Genomic DNA, 25,536 nt, shown 5'->3' on the forward strand with positions numbered 1-25,536 from the left:
TCCGGAGTAAAAGTATCTCATGTTATATAATGCCGGTTTACAACAAAACCGTTCCGGGTTGTAATAAACACCGGCTTATTCCATACTGGTGACTATGAGTCAAAACCAGACCAGGCTGATAGTCTCCGGATTATAACTTGGTCATGTACTGACAACTTGTAGTTGACAGCCCAACTGGGTTGATAAACACTGGTTTGAAAACATCACAAATCTTAGCAAAAGAAAAAGAAACTTAGCAAAAGGCAAATAAAACCGTTGTAGTCGAGGCTTTTCATGGGCTGCCAGGCCCCAAATTTGATCAAGAGGTGTTGCTATGGTTCGGGTTCGACCAAGCCCCCAAGTGATGCTGTGGCATTACGCCGATCAAAAGGCATTGCTATGGTTCGGGTTCGACCAAGCCCTCAAGTGATTCTGTGGCTTTACGCCGATCAAGAGGCGTAGTCATGGTTCGGGTTCGACCATGCTCCCAAGTGATGCTGTGGCATTACGCCGATCAAGAGGCGTGGCTATGGTTCGGATACGACCAAGCCCCCAAGTGATTCTGTGGCTTTACGCTGATCAAGAGGCGTAGTCATGGTTCGGGTTCGACCATGCTCCCAAGTGATGTTGTGGCATTGCGCCGATCAAGAGATGTAGCTATGGTTCGGATACGACCAAGCCCCCAAGTGATCTGATATCAAGCTTTAAGAAGCTAAATCACGGGGTAAACCGGACGCCGCTTTGTAAGCTCCATGTAACCACACGTGATGTAAGAAAACAACAGATACCCCGCGTTAGCTGAGGTTCCAGTTTATTATATTGATCATAATATATACAATGTCATAATATGTACATAAGCAGAGCCTGTAGCTCAAGTATAGTAGGGCCGAAGATAAGCAATATTCCATGGCCGGTTGGTCTCCTCCTCCGATTTACGTGAGTCTTTGCACTCTCGAACATCGATTAGGTAGTACGACCCATTGTGCAAATCCTTACTGACCACAAAAGGCCCTTCCCAACGGGGGGATAGCTTGTGCATATCCGTCTGATCCTCGATGAGTCGAAGCACCAAATCTCCTTCTTGAAAGGTTCTGGTTCTAACCCGGCGGCTATGATAACGACACAGATCTTGCTGATAAATCGCCGAACGGGCTGCCGCCATGTCACGCTCCTCATCTAACAGATCAAGAGCTTCCTGCCGTGCCTTCTCGTTATCCGCTTCAACATATGCCGCTACATGAGGCGAGTCATGACGGATGTCACTAGGAAGAACCGCTTCCGCTCCATAAACCATGAAGAAAGGCGTGTAGCCTGTCGATCTGTTGGGTGTGGTATTGATGCTCCATAACACTAAAGGTAACTCCTCAACCCAACAACCCGGCGTCCGTTGCAAAGGAACCATAAGCCGGGGTTTGATGCCTCTCAAGATCTCTTGATTGGCCCTCTCCGCTTGACCATTGGACTGGGGGTGAGCCACTGATGACACGTCAAGCCAGATGTGCTCACATTGAAAGAACTCCTTCATGGCACCCTTTGACAGATTGGTACCATTGTCTGTTATAATGTTGTGTGGAAAGCCAAACCGGAAGATCACCTTTTTGATGAATTGAACTGTCGTGGCTGCATCACACTTACTAACTGGCTCTGCCTCCACCCATTTTGTGAACTTATCAACCGCCACCAAAAGGTGGGTCTTCTTGTCCTTGGACCTCTTGAAAGGCCCAACCATATCCAGCCCCCAAGTTGCAAATGGCCAGGTGATTGGAATCATCCTCAATTCTTGAGCTGGTACATGAGCATGCCGTGAGAATTTCTGACAGCCATCACATCTTTTAACCAAGTCCTCAGCATCAGCATGAGCTATCAACCAATAAAAATCGTGACGAAACGCCTTGCCCACCAAAGATTTTGAACCGGCGTGGTGCCCACAATCTCCTTCGTTGATCTCACGCAAAATTTCACGGCCTTCCTCAGGAGATACATGTTGGGGAACGTAGCAGAAATTCAAAATTTTCTACGCATCGCCAAGATCAATCTAAGGAGTTTACTAGCAACGAGAGGGAAGGAGTGCATCTACATACCCTTGTAGATCGCGAGCGGAAGCGTTCAAGTGAACGGGGTTGATGGAGTCGTACTCGTCGTGATCCAAATCACCGATGACCGAGCGCCGAACGGACGGCACCTCCGCGTTCAACACACGTACGGAGCAGCGACGTCTCCTCCTTCTTGATCCAGCAAGGGGGAAGGAGAGGTTGATGGAGATCCAGCAGCACGAAGGCTTGGTGGTGGAAGTAGCGGGATTCCAACAGGGCTTCGCCAAGCGCTGCGGGAGGAGGGAGATGTGTCACGGGAGGGAGAGGGAGGCGCCAGGGCTTGGGTATTGCTGCCCTCCCTTCCCCCCACTATATATAGGGCCAAGGGAGAGGGGGGGCGCAGCCTTGGCCCTTCCTCCAAGGAAGGGTGCGACCAGGGAGGAGTCCATCCTCCCCAAGGCACCTCGGAGGTGCCTTCCCCCTTTAGGACTCTCCCTTTCCCTTATCTCTTGGCGCATGGGCCTCTTGGGGCTGGTGCCCTTGGCCCATATAGGCCAAGGCGCACACCCCTACAGCCCATGTGGCCCCCCGGGGCTGGTGGACCCCCGAACCCCTTTCGGCACTCCCGGTACAATACCAATAATGCGCGAAACTTTTCCGGCGACCAAAATAAGACTTCCCATATATAAATCTTTACCTCCGGACCATTCCGGAACTCCTCGTGACGTCCGGGATCTCATCTAGGACTCCGAACAACTTTCGGGTTACCGCATACTAATATCTCTATAACCCTAGCGTCACTGAACCTTAAGTGTGTAGACCCTACGGGTTCGGGAACCATGCAGACATGACCAAGACGTTCTCCGGCCAATAACCAACAGCGGGATCTGGATACCCATGTTGGCTCCCACATGTTCCACGATGATCTCATCGGATGAACCACGATGTCGGGGATTCAATCAATCCCGTATACAATTCCCTTTGTCTATCGGTATGTTACTTGCCCGAGATTCGATCGTCGGTATCCCGATACCTTGTTCAATCTCGTTACCGGCAAGTCTCTTTACTCGTTCCGTAACACATCATCCCGTGATCAACTCCTTGGTCACATTGTGCACATTATGATGATGTCCTACCGAGTGGGCCCAGAGATACCTCTCCGTTTACACGGAGTGACAAATCCCAGTCTCGATTCGTGCCAACCCAACAGACACTTTCGGATATACCTGTAGTGCACCTTCATAGCCACCCGGTTACGTTGTGACGTTTGGTACACCCAAAGCATTCCTACGGTATCCGGGAGTTGCACAATCTCATGGTCTAAGGAAATGATACTTGACATTAGAAAAGCTCTTAGCAAACGAACTACATGATCTTGTGCTAGGCTTAGGATTGGGTCTTGTCCATCACATCATTCTCCTAATGATGTGATCCCGTTATCAACGACATCCAATGTCCATGGTCAGGAAACCGTAACCATCTATTGATCAACGAGCTAGTCAACTAGAGGCTTACTAGGGACATGGTGTTGTCTATGTATCCACACATGTATCTGAGTTTCCTATCAATACAATTCTAGCATGGATAATAAACGATTATCATGAACAAGGAAATATAATAATAACCAATTTATTATTGCCTCTAGGGCATATTTCCAACAATACACAGCGTTGAAACACCCCTGTCACACTGTAATGATGTAACTCTCCATTGATAATAGTCATGGACTTGGACCGCCAGGTTATCTGTCTGGCCAAAGTTTCATCCTCTGGTAACTCGCCCTGGTATACGCCAGATACGGAACCGTCCAATCCGGGATAACATGTAGAGCTGCCACCAACTGAGCCTCCGGATCAGCAACAGCCAAATCCTCTTCACCAGGGAGCTTGACGGACGGATTATGCAAAACGTCCAGGAAAACATTAGGTGGAACCGGTTTACGTTGGGAACCCACGCGGCTTAAAACGTCTGCCGCTTCATTCTTCCGCCGGTCCACATGATCCACCTGATAACCTTTGAAGTGACCTGCAACAATATCCACCTCATGACGATATGCTGCCATTAGTGGGTCCTTGGAATCCCAAGTGACAGACACTTGTTGAGCCACCAGATCCGAGTCACCGAAGCATTTAACTCGGCTGAGATTCATCTCCTTAGCCATCCGTAGACCATGGAGTAAGGCCTCATATTCAGCTGCATTATTAGTGCAAGGGAACATTAAACGGAGAACATAACAAAACTTATCACCTCGTGGGGAAGTTAACACGACTCCAGCCCCCGAGCCCTCCTATTGCCTGGACCCATCAAAATGAATAGTCCAATAAGTGTGATCCGGCTTCTCTTCTGGCATTTGTAATTCTGTCCAATCATTGATGAAATCCACAAGTGCCTGAGATTTGATCGCCGTTCGGGGTATGTATTTCAACCCGTGAGGCCCGAGCTCGATAGCCCACTTAGCAATTCGACCAGTTGCCTCCCTATTCTGGATTATATCCCCCAAAGGAGCAGAGCTGACCACCGTGATGGGATGACCTTGGAAATACTGCTTAAGCTTTCGGCTTGCCATGAAAACCCCATACACCAATTTTTGCCAATGCGGGTACCTCTGCTTGGATTCAATGAGTACCTCACTAATATAGTAAACCGGCCGCTGAACCGGATATTCCTTTCCTGCCTCCTTGCGCTCCACCACAATAGCCACACTAACGGCCCGAGCGTTAGCTGCCACATATAGCAGCAACGGTTCTTTATCAACCGGAGCAGCGAGAATCGGCGGATTAGCTAGCTGCCGCTTTAAGTCCTCAAATGCTTCATTAGCGGCATCACTCCAGACGAAGTTATCCGTTTTCTTCAGCATCTAATACAAAGGAATGGCCTTCTCACCAAGACGAGTGACAAACCGGCTCAACGCGGCAATCCGGCCTGCTAGGCGTTGAACATCATTGATACACTTTGGTTTAGCCAAGGAGGTGATGGCCTTGATCTTTTCCGGATTAGCTTCAATGCCCCTGTTAGACACCAAAAAACCCAAGAGCTTGCCTGCAGGTACACCAAAAACGCACTTGGCTGGATTAAGCATCATTTTATAAACCCACAGGTTATCAAAGGTTTCCTTCAAGTCATCAATCAATGTCTCCTTTTTCCTTGATTTCACCACAATATCATCCACATAGGCGTGAACATTGCGGCCGATCTGTTTATGAAGACAATTCTGCACACACCGTTGATAAGTTGCGTGTGCACTCTTGAGCCCAAAGGGCATGGACACATAGCAGAAGGCTCCAAAGGGAGTTATGAAGGCCGTCTTCTCCTGGTCCTTAACTGCCATTTTGATCTGATGATAACCAGAATATGCATCCAAAAAACTTAACCGCTCACACCCGCTGTAGCATCAATAATCTGATCAATACGGGGGAGGGCAAAAGGATCTACTGGACAAGCTTTGTTGAGATCTGTGTAGTCCACACACATATGCCAAGTGCCATTCTTCTTGAGGACCAGCACCGGATTAGCCAACCACTCAGGATGGAATACTTCAACGATAAATCCAGCCGCCAAGAGCCTGGCTACTTCTTCTCCAATAGCTTTGCGTCTTTTCTTCATTGAACCGGCGGAAAAACTGCTTGACCGGTTTATACTTAGGATCAACATTGAGGGTGTGCTCAGCGAGTTCTCTCGGTACACCAGGCATGTCAGAAGGCTTCCATGCAAAGATGTCCCGATTCTCATGGATGAACTCGATGAGCGCGCTTTCCTATTTCGGATCCAAGTTAGCGCTGATGCTAAACTGCTTGGACGAATCGCCAGGCACGAAGTCAACAAGTTTAGTCTCATCAGCCGATTTAAACTTCAGGGTCGGATCATGTTCCGTAGTTGGTTTCTTCAACGAAGTCATATCTGCCGGATCAACATTGTCTTTGTAAAACTTCAACTCCTCTATTGCACAAACCGACTCAGCATAAGCCGCATCACCTTCCTCACACTCCAGAGCAATCTTGCAGCTTCCATGCACGGTTATAGTTCCCTTGTGACCCGGCATCTTGAGCTGTAGATAAACATAACAAGGCTGTGCCATAAACTTGGCATAAGCTGGCCGTCCAAATAGGGCATGATACGGGCTTCTGATTTTCACCACTTCAAAGGTCAAGGTTTCTGATCTCGAGTCATGCTCATCTCCAAAAGCCACCTCCAGGGCTATCTTACCAACAGGATATGCCGACTTACCAGGCACCACACCATGGAACACCGTATTGGACGGTTTAAGATTTTTATCTGTTAGCCCCATGCGACGGAAAGTTTCATAATAAAGGATATTGATACTACTCCCTCCATCCATGAGTACCTTAGTGAACTTATAACCTCCCACCTGAGGTGCCACCACCAGAGCCAGATGACCCGGATTGTCAACCCGGGGTGGATGATCGTCTCTACTCCACACAATAGGCTGCTCGGACCAGCGCAAATAACGGGGCACCGCCGGTTCAACGGCATTCACCATCCATTTATGAAGCTTCTGATCGCGCTTGTCCAAGCTAGTGGTGAAGACATGATACTGTCCGCTATTCACCTGCTTCGGGTTGCTCTGGTAACCCGACTGCTGCTGCTGCTGATTGCCCTGATGATTATAGCCACCTTGGTTACCTTGATTACTTTGATTGTTATGTCCGCCCTGATTGCCATGGAATCCAGAACCGGAATTTCCTCCGCCATAAACTGGCCCATGAGAGCCAAAGCCCGAACCGCCTCCTGATCCATGATCATACCAGAAAGAGTCAGAATTTTTGAACTCTTGCATGATATAACAATCTTTCCAGAGGTGTGTAGATGGTTCCTCCTTCGTCTCATGCTTTGGACAGGGCTGGTTCAACAGATACGACAAACGGTCCGGATTAGGATTCGGCATTCCATTCCGCCGGGGCGGTTTACCCTTACGCCGTTGGCCCTTGTCGTGAGTATTAGTGTTAGCCACAAAGTCTAAACCATGGTCCGCTTTACGCTTGCCGCCATTTCCATGACCCGCCGGGTTGTGGTGCTGCCCCTTGGCGTTGCCGCCCTTCTTTCCCTTCCCTATTTTGTCATCGTCAGACTCGGGATCCTTGGTACTATCAGAGTCGTGGTTTTGTCACGGCAGATGTCCTAGAGAAAGGACTTAGTCGTGGAGCCATCGCTACCGATTAGCTCGAAGGGGTTAAAGCGAACAAGGGACGCAAGAGAGTTTTATACTAGTTCGGCCCCTTCGATGAAGGTAAAAGCCTACGTCTAGTTGTGATGGAATTGATGGGGTTTCGATGACCAGGGAGCGAATATGCTTTGCCTGAGTCTCGAGTTGTTGTCTGTTGTCCCTGAACCACTGCCGGGTCGTCCCCTTATATACATGGGTTGACGCCCGTCGGTTTACAGACTCCGAGGCCGGCTCATAATCATGTCCGGCTCGGTCTCTGCTACGCATATCTTACAACACAAGTTTACATCTCAATGCCGGTTTGTGTCTACATGCCTTAAACCGGCTTTGGGCCCTGGGCCTTCATGAAGCGTCACCGTCTGTCTTCATGGGCTTCAGATACAGATGAACTACTTATGAAGTTAACCCGGCCTCTCTTGGCCGGTTTACGCCCAGTGGTAATATCCCCAACAAGCGGGTCGTCCTTGGCTTCACCTGAAGTGCTTGAGCAAGTTGTTCCCATGACACGTTATTGCATACAAGACAGGACTTGGACTACAGGAGATGTGGGTTACGCGTGCAAGTTTGCTAGTCATTTCTAACAATGTGCTTCCTTGTTTGGCCCCGGAAAAAGAAATCGTCCCTATTTGCGCACACCTAATTTTCATCTAACATTCTTAGTAGCCAAAATTGACAAAAGGTGTCATATTACCAATAGAATTTAGCCCATGTGTAAAATAGGGAAGATACCATCATTAGTTGCCAAAATTGGCCGAAGTGTGAAATTAGGGATAAAATTTATGTCGTTTGCCAAATAGGAAATATTTATTTCTGGTCCAAATGGGGAAACACATTATTAGAGAAGGTATGTATAAAGGAATCCTCTCATCGTTGGCTCGAATGGAAGGGGAACATCGGAGTTTCTGCGGACATCTGATGGAGTTGAGATGGGAGCATCGTCGCCGGCGTTCCTCCCAACCACTGCTCGATACCTTAGGAAGTGAAGCGGACCACATTAGTGCTCTCCCTACCGACCTACTCCTCCTCATCCTTGCCCGACTCAGATGCATTGCCGCCGCCGCGCGCACCAGCGCCCTCTCCCGCCGGTGGCGTGGCCTCTGGGCCCACCTCCAACAGATCGTCTTCCTCAACATCACCTTCCCCAAGATCGAAGCGGCGATGGGCCACATTCCTCGGCCCCCGAGCATGATTTCCCTCCTCGAGATCCATGTTGCCAAGGAGGGCTGGCACATCCCCAAGAAACAAAGGCGCCTCCATGGGCTTCGCAAGCCCGATGTAACCTCGCTGCTCCATGCTGCAGCGCGACTTGAGCCGAAGGAGGTCATCTTTGGCCTCCCCTTGGAAATAATCAATCCCTATATCGTGGATCTGCCTTGCTTCCACCGTGCCACCTCGATCACGATGGAACTTCCCGTCGTCATCTGTCGTGTGCCAAACGGTGTCGAGTTCACCGCACTCAAGACGTTGACTCTATCATCCTGCTACATCAACATCGTTGCCATGCTCTCATGTTGCCCACGCTTGCGCACGCTCCACCTCAAGCGTGTTGGCATACATGAGCACGACCTGACAATCCACTCTCCGTCACTTCAGGAGATTGTAGTGGATGGGAATTCATGGATAGACCATGTAGACATCGTTGCCCCCATGCTTAAGAAATTTACCATGTCCTTTGCCACAATGGAGGAGTCCAAAATTTTCTTCTTGGCCCCAGTGGTGGAGAAGGTGTCATGGAACTGGTTACCCAGATGGCCCATTGTGTTTGGTCTTTGGCAACTCCAACTGTTGAGGCTGCAGGCACCAGTTGAGAGACAAGGACAATTCCCTTCACTCCAAATTGATGTCTGTGCGGTGTGTCCCCTCTCCTATTCAGTTTACTGCAAACTCATATTAAACAGTTTTTTTGTGAATTATATGTATCCTTCCAAATTGTTTCCCAGTTGTCATCTAATTTCCATGATGAGTTGGCCAACTTTACACAAGAGATAGAGAAGCATATGGTTGTTGCCTTCTCTGTTGTAGAGCTACATCTCACAACAAAGGGGCATGTTTTTGGAGCGCTTGTGTTTCATCTTCTTGGGATTAATCTAATGGGCACTGCTATGCAAAAGCTTAAGGTTTTTTTATGGAGAACAACGGTAATTATTAGCTCTGATTACATATCTCAAAAATGCATTATGTGATTCATGAAAAAATTACATTATGTGGTAATTTACATCTATTTTTTTGTTTCAGGTGCAAGAAGGATGCAAACCAGAGTGTCCATGTGCGCCCACAAATTGGAGAACCCAAAACATCTCACTGACTACTCTCGAAGAAGTGGAGATCAATGGCTTTGAAGGAGTAGATCATGAGTTTGATTTCTTAAAACTCATACTCAAATGTTCGCCAAAGCTTAAAGGAATGACTTTGAATCTGTCACATGAAGTCTGGTCAAGGAAAGGTGGATGCGAAATAGCACAAAACATCTTCCGTGCATATCCTTCTGTGAAGTGCCATGTTTATCTAATGTCTGGTAAGTTTGGCCGAAGCCTAAAGGTTAAGCTGACATTGCTTTTCGTGATATGAAAAATCTCTAGGGTGCTTCAAATGTGGAATTGACATTCCAATTACGAAGTCTAGTTGTGTACATGTATCTCACTTATTAGCTAATATGATATATAACTACTGAGTTTGTGTGAGCACACCCTAACATCTTTACCAATGCATACGAAAGCTGAAGTGTAGAGTTAGGATTATTATTTTTGGATTTTTATGCAAGCTTTCTTAACTTAATTAGTTGCCCTTTTGTCATATGCAATCTCCTCTATGTATTATGCCCTTCTTGTTTGCATATTTATTTAGGAGCCAAAATGAGTTTGTAAATTAGCCGGTGCTTGTTTTCTCATCTGAATTTTATTACCCTTCGGGTTTTGTATTAAATTCCAGTTAATCACATTCAACACTTAGTTTGCTTGCTCGTATTTTCCATTGGCAACAATATTTGCTTATGTTATGGCTATACATTTGCATGTGTCTACACCGATTAGGGCTTGTTTTCATTTGTCTCATTTTGCAGAGTCGATGCATAAAATCAAGATTGCCCGTTGACATGATTCTCATCCTCCAGTTTTTGGATTGGTGGTGCGCATTGGGAAGAGCATCCTTTCCCATGACAATCAACTCCTTATAGTATTATTTGGTTTTAGGATTTTGCCTAGTTTGGTAGAAGCCTGCAACCATTCAAGTGAAGCTTTGTTTTGGTAGCGCACCGCTACTATTGGCTTTAGGAGCGTTGTGCTCTTGGCTATGCTCAATCCACAAAGTGACATATTTTGATCAACATGTGTCAGTCATGCACTCCAAGTTATCTATGTTTTGATGATTGCACGAACCAAATGAGCTCTATGTGATCAGCTGAATTCTCATAACACGAGAGCAACATTTTGTTTTCTCTCTTTTCTAAATCACTACACATGCATGATGAACAATGATGCTCTGTATTCATTGTAGCTATTGATGTTTTGGGGAATATGGTCTCTTTGTAAAGTCACGGTGGCTGTCCCCGACAAACTCAAGCCTTCTCGGTTTGCACGCATTTGCCTTCTTTATTTTTTTGAAAGATTGTCGACGAAATTGCAGGGAATATCCAACAGCATAGCTGAGTGTGAGTTTGACTTGGAAGCAACTCAAACACGGTTCCTCAATTTTCAGTCATTTTTACAAGTCTCACAAATAATTCCACTCAAGTTTGAATGTATTTGCCTAAAACATTCAATCACATTTCGATTATCTTTAGATACATTCGACTATGCATTTCAAACATTTCATGCAGATTGAACAAATGTATCAGATAATTCACTCAACTTCCATAATAGCTAAGCACACGCAACAAACATCCCAGACAATTCTTTAAACCCGCCATTTGTCCATTCCCATTTCAGAAAAAAGATTTTTAAATTTTTGAACCAGGTTTCGCTAGAAAAATCAGACCATTCGTACTTCAATTAATTTTGGATACATTTAGCGGGCATTTCAAGCAAGTTTCAACCAATCCAGCCATATTTTGACGAATATCAGAATCACTCAACAGGCACTACGAACAAATCTAGTTGATTTTCATATGCCCCGGCCGGCATACCTCACGAAAATACATATAACATAAATTTCAAAGGCATTCCAAGCACATTGGAGTGTAATTTTCAAAACCTTTTCATAGAGATTCTAGAGTCATCAACAGGAATTAACCTATTCAGACATGTTGTAAAACCAAGCCAGGTTTCTCCTAAATTATGAAAAAATAGAAAGAAAAGAAAAGAAGTACATCATGTGAGATCAGAACTACTATATAATTAACACGTGTTCAAGGAAAAACAAATTTTTTCCTCCGATAACTCTAGGCGACTAGACAAACTCTCCCCTCCAAGCTTCACCGGCGAGCCCTTCGCTTGGGTCAACCGTGAAAAATAACACCAAAATCTCATTATTAGGGGAAAAAGCACCGACTGCCCAAGGGCGGGCAAGCAAATGGCCTGCGCCTTTCTCTTCTTCTTCTTCTTCTTCTCTCTCTAAAAAAAAAAAAAAAGAAAACGCCTGCGTCTCCATCCACGGATCCCCCTCCCACCCCCACCCCCGCGCGCCGCCGCTCGCCGGAGCCCGCCTCGCCCCCCTGTCAAGCCCGCCCCCAATCGTCAACTGCGGTAAGCGCCTCTCCACCCGCTCCCTCCCCCTTTCAGCAATATTCCGATCTGCTCATGTGCTCCGGTCGTCGCGGGGCTGCGCGCCGGCGATACGGTCCGGGTCCCCCTGCACTCCTACCCTCTCTTACCAATCCCGCGTCTCGGGTTAGATCTCCCGGGGCAGGGGTTAACGCTCGTTGATTGCCGGCTGTGGATCGAACAGCCGCCTGCTACACGTCGGTGAATCTGGCCTTCGCCCTTTTCTTGTTTCCATTTCGTGTGGAGGTCATCGTACCTACCGCCAGCCCTGGCCCTGGGGCCAGTGTCTGCTCTGCTCTGAATATATGCCCAAGTAACCGCCCCGGATTTTGATTCGAGAACTGAACCGGGCTTGACGTTGTGAAGATAACATTTTGCAGCGAATCCGTCCGTGTGGTTGTTGGGCTTGATTGTGCCTTGATTTCCTTTCAGTCCTCTTTGGTATGATGCCTTGGATGATGTAAATGCAGTCACAATCATTCAGTTTATTACCTGCAAGTTTGCATCTGTTACTTGCTGCTGCCTTTTGTTATTACCATACACAGTCCAAGTTTTTCTATAACGCAGCTTGTATCTTCGATGCAGAGCCTGAATTGCTGCCGGCCGACAGGGGGCATTAGCCAGCTTCTGAGGAAACTATTCAGAGCCAGTCAGTCTTCTTTTGTAAGTGCTTTCTTGAAACTCCTGCTTTCCTATGCAGTCCGTTGAAATGCAAGTCCAGTATGCAGTTGCCTTATTATCTGTTTTGTTTAGGTTCCATTGCTGTACTAGGGCGAACTTCCTTCCTCGGCAACCGGCCTCAATCCCATCCTTCCTCGTTTCCAGATAGACGTCACTCAGGAGATCTACGCAGGCGGTGATCCTTGTTTGTCAGCGGTGCACCGTACCTGGCGCTCGTTCATAGACATGGTGAGTTACTTGCCATCTTCTTCTTCCATACCTTGTTAATTTGTTATTCCTTGGATGCTATTGTCACCGAATTTGGGCAGCCAACGGGTCTGATTATGCCAAATTGAAAGCGGAGTTCTGTTTTGAGTGTTAAGTTGGCACATAAAGATTGGTCCTATTTTTTACGTGCTTTGTTTTTCATTACCGGAGCCGGTACTGCTACACTAACGTATGCAATGCACCTCATTACAAAATTCCTGTTTATATTTTCTGGTTACTTAACAGAGCATGTTTGGGAAGGTCCTGGAAGCTGATGTTAAAGTAGAGCCCAGACAATTCTAGTTTGACACCATCACAGTTTGCGATCCATAATACATAACTAGAGGGGGGAGGCGAGCTCCGCCCCACCAACCTCAACTGTTATTTGTTTGCCCATCCTCTGATGAAGCTATATGACACTTCCATTTGCAAGTTAAACTTAAAAGCCATATAGTTGTATGATGTCTTCTGCTAATACCAGTCAAGGTAGTCCAAACAGGAGAAATGTAATAAGGTGACATCAATCTTGTTGGTCAAAGTACTTCAGTTAGAGTTACTCCTTTAGAAACACCTTTCATGGGTTTAAGCATTTGACAAAGGTAATATCGATGGTAGCAAATAGCTATCAAATGTGCTCACCGCTTGCTTTAGTTTCCCATGCTAATTTTGTTGGTTCTAGTTTGGTCATGGTTAACATTAACTATGCAATATCTGAGCACCATATGCATTTCTCCCTCATGGACAGGTTTATCACTCTAGTTTCATTGACGATGATGAGATCACAAAAGCCTGTGGGTGTCCTTTGCTTCCACTAAAAACTCATATAAAGGGCCCAGCCCCAGCCGCGGATTCAGGTGCTGTACAACATCATACACATTTATAATGATGTACTTCCATTCCTGTATGACCATGTCGAACTGCTTATTAACGTTGATGCTATTACAGATAAGGCGGATATAGTTGATGAAGCGATAACTTTCTTCCGAGCAAATGTTTTCTTCAAAAACTTCCATGTCAAAAGCCCAGCAGACAAATTGCTCATCTATCTGACATCTTACATCAATATTGCCTTGAAAAGACTAGAAACCTGCCGGACGCTGGCTGTCGGAACTAAGGCAATCATTAACCTGGGGTTGGAAAAAGTTCCTGTGCCTGGGGAACCAGGGTTTCCTTTTCCTGGACTTTTCACTCTCCCCCAATCTGGGGAGGAAGCAGGTATATAAAGCTCCATCAACTTCAATTGCATATTTGCACGTGCATATGCTTTTAGTGAAAGTAACTAAGCTAAACTGTTCTCTGCAAAAGTAATAAGTTGTTTGCTTGGTATTTTTTCACGTAATTTACTTCTTGAGAGAGAATCAAACAGTAGTACTTTATTTAAGCCGTAGGCTAGATCAGCTATAAATTGGTAGACACCGACCAAATCTAACAGCAGAATATTCTAACTCCCATGGATTGTGATCCTCTCCAATGCAGAACTGCTGAGGAACTATCTGAAGCAGATAAGGGAGGAAACGAGCGGGAGGCTGCTCAACTGCGCATACAGAGCTAATGGCACTCCAAACAAATGGTGGCTGGCTTTTGCAAAGAGGAAGTTCATGAACGTTGTCATCCTTTAGAGCGTAAGCATATCATCAAGTGACAGCTTAAGAGGCGTTTGTGTAAATCCTGATTGCGCTTGCACATTTATTCCTACGATGATGTAAAGCACAGTTTCTTGCAATGCACCTGCTGAACACAGTTTCTTGCAATGCACCTTCACTGAATGAAACTCTCATTGATATTTAATAAAGTGCGCCGCTGAGGCATTCCCATAAATGATCCTGAATGATCATGGAGCATTGTCCTGAATGATCTCCGAAGAATGCGGTATGTGACAGAGGGTAATTCTTAAAGAGAACAGATGATGTTTGCGTGCGTGTGCAGACACTTTGAGGTCTCATACTTCGATGAAATTTTATTCCCTGGACAAGCGCCACCGCCACCACCAAAGAGGTGCCATCCCCTACTAAAAGCCTTAAGCACTGCATCTGTCATTTTTATACACACGATGCAAAACCCAATTTGTATCCACGAAACTTTTCTTCCCCCCCTTTTTGGAAAAATTGGTGCATATGCGCGATGAAGAACGGACTATATAACCAAATAAACAAAGTTTGGCGACGGAGGGGGCGGTTCTTCAGAACTCCTCTTACAGCGGACCCCGAGCTTGTGGAGCTAATGGCAAGCTCCGACAACTTAAGATGTTGAAAAACATGGCAAACTTACAGACGTTCAAAAACATGGCAAACTTGCCATGGCGACTTAAAATGTTCGAAACCATTTGCAAACTTGCTACGGCAAACTAAGGATGTGCAAAAACATGGCAATTTTTTAAAATTAAGTTGCACAAAAACATGGTAAACTTCTTTAACTAAGATGTTCAAAAACATGGCAAACTTGCCATGGCAACTCAAGATGTTAAAAAAAATGGCAACCTAATATACTCAAAAACATGGCAAACTTGCCATGGCAACTAAAATCAGTGTTTGTTTATAGCTGTGTTTTTTTTCCACGGCAACTAAATGCATTTTTTTTGCCATGGTTCGTTGTGTCTTTATGCCATGTCCATCCGAGGAATGTTTGGCATGGTCTTTACAAATTAGTCTGAGAACACGGCAAGTCTGTTCTTTCAAATTTGTTTTGCCATGGCAAAAAGTTTTCGATCCTTTGAAATTGTTTTGCCATGCCGATTACATGTATGCTATCATTACAACTTAAGATGTTTTCTCCAATTTTTTTTCAAATTTTTCTATATGTCTAGAGAGAACACTTTTCACCGCATTGTTGCCATGATGGCAAATTTCGTATTGTAAACTTCATTTTTTTTGCCACCTAGTATCCATGTTGTATCTATATGTATGTAAACTTCATGGCAACTTTTTCGTAGTGTATGGGCTGTTTGGTTTGTGACTAACTTAGCCAAAGATTACCACAACTAAGGTTAGGCAAGTTTGACCAACTTAGGTGAGTGTTTGGTTCAAGCCACACCTTAGGCAAGCCATACTTGGGCCCCACATGTCATACAAACAAAAAGTGTGGCAAGATTCCCTTAGGCTTGCCAACTTGTGGCTCTCATTTTGATGAACTATAGACAAGCTTGGCAAAAATGTGTGGCAATGCTAGTCCTAAAACCAAACAGCCCCGTAAACTTCGTAGTGATGGAAACTTCTTGTAGTGTAAAGACGCAGATTGCCATGGCTTTCTTCCTTTTTTGCGCCATTTTTTAAAACATAAACTTGAACATGGCAAGTTTTTCCATAGAATGGCGAAAGATCATGGCAATTTTGTCGTGCAAAAGACCAATGTTTATTAGTCGCATATAAAAACTGGGCTTTTACTAGTCATAACTTAATCTGGGCTTTATTTTTTGTTTTCTTTTTCATAGGAAGAAGGCATGTAGGGCCCGGTGGGTGGGGCGTTCTATCTATGTCGGGCCCCACCAACCCACTGGAGCACTTATTGGTATCTCAATTGCAGCAAACACCCAAAATCACTAGTTGAGGGGTACTCGTTGCAAAGATCACTCCTACTTCCCTGGTTGTGACAAGTGGCGCACATGCAGCATACCACTTGTCGCAACCTGGGAGTTTTCCCTTTTTTCGTAGATTCATTTATTCAAAACATTTTATCTCTCAAATCGTGCATCCAAATCTCGAACCGCTTTCACCGTTAGATTCCTCGCGTCGAGATCTTCAAAACTAGATCTCATGTTGATAGGTTTTGACGAACTTTTTTTCACAAAAAAACCCGGACGAAAAAACCGAACCGGGAGCATGGGTTTTTCCCTTTCCGAAAAAGGCACACTCGTGTCTCTCACGAAATCACAACCGTGCCTCTCGCGGAAGCAAAACCGTGACTCTCGCGGAAAAAAAAGAAGAGAAAACGCGTTTTTTCCGTTTCCGAGGAGGCACGGCCGTGACTCTCGCGAAAGCACAACCGTGCCTCTCGCGGAAGCAAAACCGTGACTCTCGTGAAAGAAAAAGAAACAGAAAACGCGTTTTTTTTCGTTTCCAAGAGGCACGGCCGTGACTCTCGCGAAAGCACAACCGTGCCTCTCGCGGAAGCAAAACCGTGACTCTCGCGAAGGAAAAAAAATAGAAAACACGTTTTTTTCGTTTCCGAGAGGCACGGCCATGACTCTCGCTAAAGCGCAACCGTGCCTCTCGCAGAAGCAAAACCGTGACTCTCACGAAAGAAAAAAAAGAAAGCGCGTTTTTTTTCGTTTCCGAGAGGCACGGCCGTGACTCTCGCGGAAGCAAAACCGTGACTCTTGCGAAAGGGAAAAAAACCAGAAAACACGTTTTTTTCGTTTCCGAGAGGCACGGTCGTGAAAGCACAACCGTGCCTCTCGCGGAAGGAAAAAATACGCGTTCTTTCGTGCAAAATTTTTTGTTTCAATTTTTTATCAAAAAGCTAAGGAAGACCGGTGAAAAATCAGAACGTAAAAAAAACCGTTTAAAAAGCCGAAAACACGTGTGGAAAAAAAAACAAAATCCAGAGAGAGCGCCTAGAGCGCGACACGTGGCGAATGGCTGAGAGCGTGCCAAATGACGCTGATCGTTGCGAGGCTCCCGAAAGAGCGCTCGTTAACTAGTTGCTCCCGCAAACACCTGACGGTACACTCGGATTCGCTGCAAGAGCTTATCGTGGACACTGAGAAATCATGGACACACTCTGTCGACATCGTTGCCCCCTCGCTTAAGCAATTCACCATGTGCTTAACGGTGGAGTCCGAGGTCAGCATCTCGGTTTTGGCACCAATGTTGGAGGAGGTCTCGTGGAACTGCCGCTATATCGAGCCGAGCGGTCTATTGCCTTTGGTCTTTGGCGGCTCGAGCACCTGAGGCTGCAAACGGCAGAGACACAAGGGCAACTCCAATCGCTGCACATTCATGCATGTACCGTGCGTCCCCTCTTCTGCTCAATTTACTGCAAGCTATAAACTGTATTTTTTTTTGCGAGGTAGCTATAAACTGTATTTTGTGAATGATAATACTATATACTACCAAGTTGCTTTTGCAGAGCCCCTGTATTTTCTACGGTGAAGCGGGCAACTTTATGCAGGAGATTGAGAGGCATATGGTTATTGCCTTCTCTGTTTTGGAGTTGGAGCTAAAACACGGGGGCATATTTTTGGAGCATTTGTGTTTCATCTCCTTGGGATGGATCGAATTCGTTGTGCTACGCAGAGGCTTAAGATCGTCCTACAGAAATCAATGGTAGTTCTTGGCTCTGATTATTTATCTCAATAATACAATGCAGTAAGCAATTCACATATAATTTGTGGCTTTAGGTGGAACAAAGGTGCCCACCAGATTGTCCATGTGAGCCCACAAAGTGGAGATCCCAAACTATCTCCTTGACTGCTCTTGAAGAAGTGGAGATCAACGTGTTCGAAGGACGCGAACATCAGATTGTGTGTTTTTATCTTAGACCTGGTGAGTATACACTATGCATGCATGATTAGTATGCTTCTAGATGAAAATAAGATGTAATTGTTAGTCCCTGCAAGTTTTTTGAAACCTAAAGTCAAGGCGTCAATTATATAGCCTGGCTGAGCATATGTGTGTGTGTGTGTCTATATATATATATATATATATCTATATATATATATATATATATATATATATATATATACACTAAACAGAAGCCCTTCTGTTTAGCATTTGTATTCAACAACAAAAGGAGACTCTATAAATTACCTGAAATTAGTTGTGTCATCTGAAATTTATTGACACATCGGTTTGGCATGAGTTATTTAGTTCACATGCTATTTCCTAGAGACAACAATGTTCACACATATGACAAAAACATGAGCATGTTCATATTGATGGTAAGTGGTTTCAATTGTTCATGCACATGATTCTTACGGAGCATTTATCTCACTGTGTTATCATTTGCACGGTGGAAAGTTTGCTATTGGATTTTATTGAGAGAATGAATGTGGAACCGGTCTTCAAATTAATCAATCTACAAAATAATGCGCGATACGAACATAACAGACAAATCAAAATTACCATGTCACAGGGGTGTGGCGGTGGGGCTTGTCTCCGCAAGAGTAAATTGCTGAAAGCCACCACATTTGTGGCACAGATACTGCAAAACCACCACTATTGCCAAAAATTTCAAAAAACCACCACTTCCTCGGCAAGTGAGTAACAAAAAGCACTAAACGTGCTGTGAGCCGCGGCTAACTGAGAATCTGACTTATCGGGCCCACCTGTCGGAGCCACGTGGCAAAGGGCAAACGGCAAAGCGGAAACGGCCGTTAGGACCCCGCTAGTTAAGCCCAGCGCGCCGGCCCTGTTGCTCTCATTCCCTTCCCTCTCTTCTCTGTTGCGCGCGCAACCATGGCAACTACTCCCTCCGGCGATGTCGAGGGTGGTGACGACGGCGGCTCCAGATCCAGACGGAGTCGCGGGCGGGACCTGCTTGGGGTCGACTATGACTCGTCCTCCTCAGAGGACAGCCCACTATCGCCGTGGCACGGGCAGAGGGCGGGTGCGGCGGCTGCGGGGGCGGCGGCGCCGCTTGCTGCTCCATTTGGATCCAGATCCATTCAAGCTGAAGGCGCGGGAGACCAACCCGATGAGGAAGAGCCGCCATCTTCTTGCCGTGCAGGCAAGGCTTCCGCTGCGGCGCGGTCGCCGTCTGATGCAGCAGTCGTCCCTACTAACACCGGCGACGACACGTACGGCCTCTATCTCAAGCTCCTTCTGCCTCTGAATTTTCGTTCTTGAGGTTTAGGTCGATCTAGGGTTTTGTATTGCCTCTGAATTTAGTCCTGACTAGGGTTTGAGCACAGATTAGAACCTACAACTATTTTGCTCTACAATTTTTGTGCATATTTACATTGTTAGGATTGCAGTGTACTTGTGTTGTACAAATTTAGGTAATTACACTGTTAGGATTACATTCCAGTTGTACTATGTGTTCTTCAAATTTATGTTATAGTAACTTGTACATTTTAATTGGTATTGTAGGTCGAGCTATGAGCAGTGGGACGTGCATATTGATTTTGAAGGGATTAAATACATCAGGACAAAGTTCTTTAAGAAAGACATAAGATATTACAATCTTATGAATGTGCTGCTTGACAATGGGTATACTTTTTCAGACTGCCTATATTACATGAGCTGTGGTGGAATAGGATTGGATGGTTTTAAACTGCTTGACAGCCAGATTAAGGTGGATGAAATGCTTAGGCAATACCAGGACATCAGGAGGATCACATTGTCAGTTACTAAGGGCAAGAGGCAGCAGGCAATTGTTTTGTCTCCAGCAAAGAAGGGAAAGAGAAAGGCAGCAGAACCAATTCAGATATCTGATGAAGAATATAGCAGTGATCCTGATATAGTGTTTGCAGTCAGTGAAGATGGTGTGGCCCATAAGGAATTTGGTGATTATGTTGGTTCAAGTTCAGGCAGAGGCACATATGAATATTTGTTCCTGGCCACACAACAGAGTGTAAATTACCAGCCCATCCAAACTATGCCACCACCTGACAGGGCCAATTATGCAGACATGGATGACATGGATCTGGATTCAGAAAGTGAGGAGGAAAATAGCTCTAATGAAGATAGTGCAGACCTGCAGTCAACTGTAGCAGATATGAAGAAGGCAGCACTGCACTTTGAGGGTGACACAGAACCAGAGGACATCTATGATGTTCCTGAGGAGCAGGAAGAGGAAGAGCACGCTGAACAAGCTCCAAATGTAGCTCAAGAAGAACATTTGAATGAAGATGGAGTACTGCAGCAGCCTGTGCTTAAGATTGGAAAGAGAGTGGGGCCAACAACAAGAACACACTCATCAGCCAATGATCCAATTGAGCCTGACTGGTTTCCCTCAGGTGATGAGGATGAAAATCTTGGTTTTTTGTACTCAGAGGATGATGATGGCAATGAGCCTATGTCTTTTATTATTCCCTCAGGAAGGAAAACAAGAGCAGAGAAGGCAAAGCCAAGAAAATGGTATGATGAAAGCAGACTCAATCCAGAGCAGCAATTTTGTTTGAAGCTATGTTTCAAAGATGTGTACCAATTTAGGAGTGCTCTACTTAACTTTCACATCAAGCAGCTGAGGTCTTTCAGATATCACAGGAACTGCAAAGACAGGGTCATTGCTTGGTGTGACCACAAGGACAAAGGATGTCCTTTTTATATTGTTGCTTCTCAGATCAAGAATGAGCAAACATTTTGTGTAAAGAAGTTCAGAGCAGAACATACTTGCCCAACTAGTGACAAACATAGTAAAGTGAGCTCAAAGTGGCTAGGAAGCACTATCTTAGAGACAATTAGATCAGACCCAAACACAACTGTGCCAGCATTGGTGGACAAGGCAAAGAGGAAATTTGGAATTGAAGTTCCAAAGATGATGGTATGGAGAGCTAAAAAGGTAGCAAAGGAAATTGTCCTAGGAGATCATAAGAAGCAGTACCATAGGTTGTATGATTACATTGAAACAGTTAAATTATGCAATCCAGGATCTAGATGCATTGTCACAACTGTCACTCCTAAAAGCACAAATGAAAACCCACATCCAGGTCCCAGATTCCATGGTCTTTTCTTTTGTCTCAATGCACCTAGGGAGGGTTTTCTAAATGGATGTAGGCCTTTCATTGGTTTGGATGGATGCTTCATAAAGCTTACAACTGGAGCACAAATCCTAGCAGCTACTGGTAGGGATGCGAACAACAACATGTATCCCATTGCTTTTGGAATTGTAGGAGTGGAGGACACACCCAGTTGGAGCTGGTTTCTCACCCAACTTAAGTATGCTCTGGGAGGCACAGAAGAGGGAAAGTTTGGCAAATACACCATCATGTCAGATAGGCAGAAGGTCAGTGATCTATGTTCTCTTTCAAACCTACATATTTTCTTTTGTGCCTTAAGTATGCTCTAATTGTTTACTAGTTAGTGGATTGTTTATTAGTTAGTGATTGTTTGAACTTAAGATTGAAACCTAGTTACTTTCTTTTTGGTTGAAATCAGGGCCTGCTTAATGCTGTCAATGCTGTATTTCCAAACTGCCCACAAAGATTTTGTTTAAGGCACATTTATGCAAATTTTCAAAGAGCTGGATTTAGAGGTGAAGATCTGAAAAAAATGCATGGACAGTGCTAGCTATTCCTACACAAAGCATGGTTTTGATGTAGCCATGGCCAATTTGAAGAATGAGTGTGAGGATGCATGGAGGTGGTTATCTGGTATTCCAGTACACACATGGGCTAGGCATGAAATGGACACAAATTGCAAAACAGACCTAGTGGTTAATAACATAAGTGAGGTCTTCAATAAATATATCTTGGATGTTAGAAACAAACCAATAGTGACAATGATTAATGGAATCAAAGACAAGTTGCTAGTCAGGTTTGATGGAAAAAGAGAAAGTGCAGCAACTTCTAGATGGGAAATAGCTCCAACATATGCAGAGCAGCTGGAGATGAGCAAGAAGTTTCAAAGAGATTGCAAAGCAATTAGGGCAGGGCCTAACCTGTGGCAAGTAAGCAGTGGGCCAAAGACCTATGCTGTGAACCTTCAGGAGCACACTTGTGGATGCAGGAAGTGGGACATGTCATGTTTGCCATGCAACCATGGTTGCAGTGCAATTTACAAGGCAAAGATGCAACCTGAGGATTTTGTAAGTCCTTTCTTGAGGAAAGCAATGTATTTGGAGGCATACAAACCAATAGTGTATCCAGTTCCTGGAGAAGATGCTTGGGTCAAGTCAGGAAAACCTGATATTGAGCCTCCTGTATTCCACAAAGGGGACCAGAGTGGAAGAAAAGAAGAAAAGAGGAAGAAGGGAAGGTTTGAAGTGCCTAAACCAAAAGATACCTCTAGGATGGCTACAATCAGATGTGGCAACTGTAGGTTAATGGGCCACAGGTTTACTAATTGTGGACAACCTTTGAGGCCTGATCTCCAGCTGAGGAAAAATAGAAGCATGGTACATATTTTTTCATCATTGTATCTGATTTTGCTTATGTAGATTTTAATTTTTTGTTTGTTCTAAAAACTACAGGAAAAGAGAAGGCAAAAGGCAGAATCCTACACTCCACCTGATGCTACTGCTGCTCCTATGGCACCAAGAGCTGCTCCTAGGGCACCAAGAGCTACTCCTAGGGCACCAACTGCTGCTTTCTCAGCACCAAGGCCAGCAGCTAGGCCTACATGTGGAGAAGGGACTTCTTCTGCTGCTGGTACTTCTACATCGACATCAACTGTTGCTGCTGCTGCTAAAAAACAGAGGTCAGTGAGAGGTGGAAGAGTTGGTGGAGCATCAAATGCTGCAACAGGTTCAAGGAAGAAACCTCAGAAATATGGAAGACTGAAGAGCTACTTCACAGCAAGTGGAAATGTGTGATCTTTGATATCTGCCAGTGCTTGAAACTTTTGGGCCTATAACCCATGTATCTGTCTTGAGAAACTTGGATGTGTGATGATTTGAGTCCTTTGAACCTGTGTTTGAATTGGGGTCATGTGAACCTGTGTAATTTGAGTCCTCTGAACCTATGTGGTAATTTCAGTCCTGTGAACCTATGTTTCAATTTGAGTCCTAAAAACCTATGTGGTATTTATGTTATGTGAACCTATGTTATGTGTGATCAAGCCTTCATGCTGTTGTGGAGTTATGTTGATCTAGCAGAATTATTGTGGGTTTTTGGTGAAGCCTAAATGCTGTTATTGTAGTAGAATTATTGTTGGTTTTGAGTGCAGCCTAAATGTTGTTATTGTAGCAGAATTATTGTTGGTTTTGAGTGCATAAATGATGTTAGTGTAGCAGAATTTTTGTGTGTTTTGGGTCAATCCTACATGTTGTTATTGTAGCAGAATTATTGTGGGTTTTGGTCAAGCCTAAATGTTTTGGTCAAGCCTAAATGTTTTGGGTCATCTACATCAACCAAAACCACCTACTCCCTAAACAATAACTGGTACTTCTACTTATATATCTACATCAACACAAATTAATCCAGCAACACAAATTAATAGCATTATCCAGCAACACAAAATAATAGCATTATCCAGCAACACAAATTAATCCAGCTTAAATTCAGTACAAATGTCTTGCACTTTTAGTGCCACAAATAGCAGATAGAGTACTCTAGCAGATACAACTACAATAACATTGAATCATTCATCAACTATCTCTTTGATCTTCCCCTTGGTGGCCTCCTTCTCTTTGAACAGATCACCTATAGTGTACTCTAGGTGCCTTTTCTCTTGCTTCCACTTCTCCTTCTCCTCCAACAACATGGCCCTCTCCTGCTTGATCTTGTCCATCTCCTGCACAAGCTTCACCTTCTCTTCCTTCTCTTGGTCTCTCTCTTTCTCTGCTTTGGCCCTCAACACTTGATGAATGTTAGTGTCTGATTTGTCAGCCAAGTTCTTTCTCTCAATCTGTTCCTTCAGGTCACTAATAACCAACCTTGCATTGCCTAACTGGGTAATTGCATCCTCCTTGTCAGCCACCATTTTGGCAAAGTCAACTTTAAAAAACCTCAGGTCATTTTCCATCTTCCTCTTCTCTTCCATTACCTTCACTACTTCTTCAGCATTAAGTACATTCTGCCTCAACCTATTGGTCAACTCCTCCTCATGCATAGTCTAGATGGTATTTAAAGCTTGCTTCAATTGGACTGGCCACTCTGGGTCAATCCAGTCCACAAAGTTGCACTTGGGTACATCCTATGAATGTATGAAGAAAGGAAATATAATTAAACCAATTTCTAAAAACATTAGTGATAAAAATAAAAAACAACAATCCATTAATTATCCATGTTTCTAGTACAGCATTGCCTACTACTGGATAGCAAATATAGAGCTAAAATGATTTAAAAACAGAATGGCCACAACCTGTAAGAAATTGGAAACTGCCTAATTTCAGACTTATTGTACAAAACTACTCCACTGCCTACTCATGCATTTTGTACTGTTGTTGTATCACTGCCTAATTTCAGACTTATTGTATCAGTCAACTGAGCACTTCAGTGGATTCACATATTTCACACCAATTCTATCAGTAATGAATTCACATGTTTCACAAAATCACTTCAACACTTCAAGAACTAATTGAACTGGTCAGAAAATCACCTTTTTTCCACACCCGAGGAACCTCCTTCCGCTGTCAGTCGATTCAAAGGCAACAAACTTCTCACAGGGCGCACGATGCTCACAACGTGCAGGATGATTCAAAGCAATGCCGCTCCATTCCGCGCACTCCATTTTGGCAGGTACCTGAGCAGAGGGAAAATGAAGTCAATTGCTATCGGGAAGAAATTCCCCTTTCTCCCTAACCCTAACCCTAGATGCACATGAGCAGAATCTTACCCGGCTCACATCGTCAGAGGAAGAGTCGGAACAGTCGGAAGGCTCAGACCAAGAAACCATGTCTCCCCTCCCGTCAGCGGTGCGAAGCTGCTCGCGACGGCGACGGGAGGTGCGGCGCGAGAAAGGAAGGAGTTGAGCAGAGAAGAGAGCGGTTGGGGAGGAATGCCCTAACGTGCGCGCGCTCTGGGCTAAACTAGCGGGGTCCTAACGGTCGTTTCCGCTTTGCCGTTTGCCCTTTGCCACGTGGCTCCGACAGATGGGCCCGATAAGTCAGATTCTCAGTTAGCCGCGGCTCACAGCACGTTTAGTGCTTTTTGTTACTCACTTGCCGAGGAAGTGGTGGT

At 45.0% G+C, this 25,536-nt stretch overlaps 2 protein-coding genes across 3 annotated transcripts; both read left to right on the plus strand.

Moving 5' to 3' along the window:
• Positions 1-8,109: 8,109 nt before the first annotated feature.
• On the plus strand, positions 8,110-9,499 carry LOC141027532 (uncharacterized). Its single transcript, XM_073504600.1, has 3 exons — positions 8,110-9,045; positions 9,135-9,238; positions 9,430-9,499. The coding sequence occupies exons 1-3, from the start codon at positions 8,110-8,112 to the stop codon at positions 9,497-9,499; spliced, it is 1,110 nt and encodes a 369-aa protein (XP_073360701.1).
• Positions 9,500-11,676: 2,177 nt separating this feature from the next.
• Positions 11,677-14,636, plus strand: LOC109735363 (actin-related protein 2/3 complex subunit 3). 2 transcript variants are annotated; one of them, XM_020294575.4, is made up of 6 exons: positions 11,677-11,873; positions 12,477-12,554; positions 12,645-12,800; positions 13,564-13,672; positions 13,764-14,033; positions 14,295-14,636. In XM_020294575.4, the coding sequence occupies exons 3-6, from the start codon at positions 12,798-12,800 to the stop codon at positions 14,435-14,437; spliced, it is 525 nt and encodes a 174-aa protein (XP_020150164.1). In that variant the 5' UTR covers positions 11,677-11,873; positions 12,477-12,554; positions 12,645-12,797; the 3' UTR covers positions 14,438-14,636. The 2 variants fall into 2 exon arrangements, with proteins under 2 accessions (XP_020150164.1, XP_045087032.1); XM_045231097.2 differs by having other exon boundaries at positions 11,738-11,873; positions 12,717-12,800.
• The last annotated feature ends 10,900 nt before the right edge of the window (positions 14,637-25,536 follow it).

The sequence above is a fragment of the Aegilops tauschii genome, chromosome 7, assembly GCF_002575655.3.
Source record: "Aegilops tauschii subsp. strangulata cultivar AL8/78 chromosome 7, Aet v6.0, whole genome shotgun sequence".
Classification (NCBI taxonomy): domain Eukaryota; kingdom Viridiplantae; phylum Streptophyta; class Magnoliopsida; order Poales; family Poaceae; genus Aegilops; species Aegilops tauschii.

Excerpts from the sequence above, each read along its gene's own strand:
- LOC141027532 (XM_073504600.1), top strand. The coding sequence starts at position 8,110 with ATGGAGTTGAGATGGGAGCATCGTCGCCGGCGTTCCTCCCAACCACTG. Across the intron at positions 9,046-9,134 it reads TCCAAATTGATGTCTGTGCG|TTGTCATCTAATTTCCATGA; the intron begins GTGTGTCCCCTC and ends ATTGTTTCCCAG. Across the intron at positions 9,239-9,429 it reads CTACATCTCACAACAAAGGG|GTGCAAGAAGGATGCAAACC; the intron begins GCATGTTTTTGG and ends TTTTTGTTTCAG.
- LOC109735363 (XM_020294575.4), top strand. Across the intron at positions 13,673-13,763 it reads AGCCCCAGCCGCGGATTCAG|ATAAGGCGGATATAGTTGAT; the intron begins GTGCTGTACAAC and ends ATGCTATTACAG. Across the intron at positions 14,034-14,294 it reads CCAATCTGGGGAGGAAGCAG|AACTGCTGAGGAACTATCTG; the intron begins GTATATAAAGCT and ends TCTCCAATGCAG.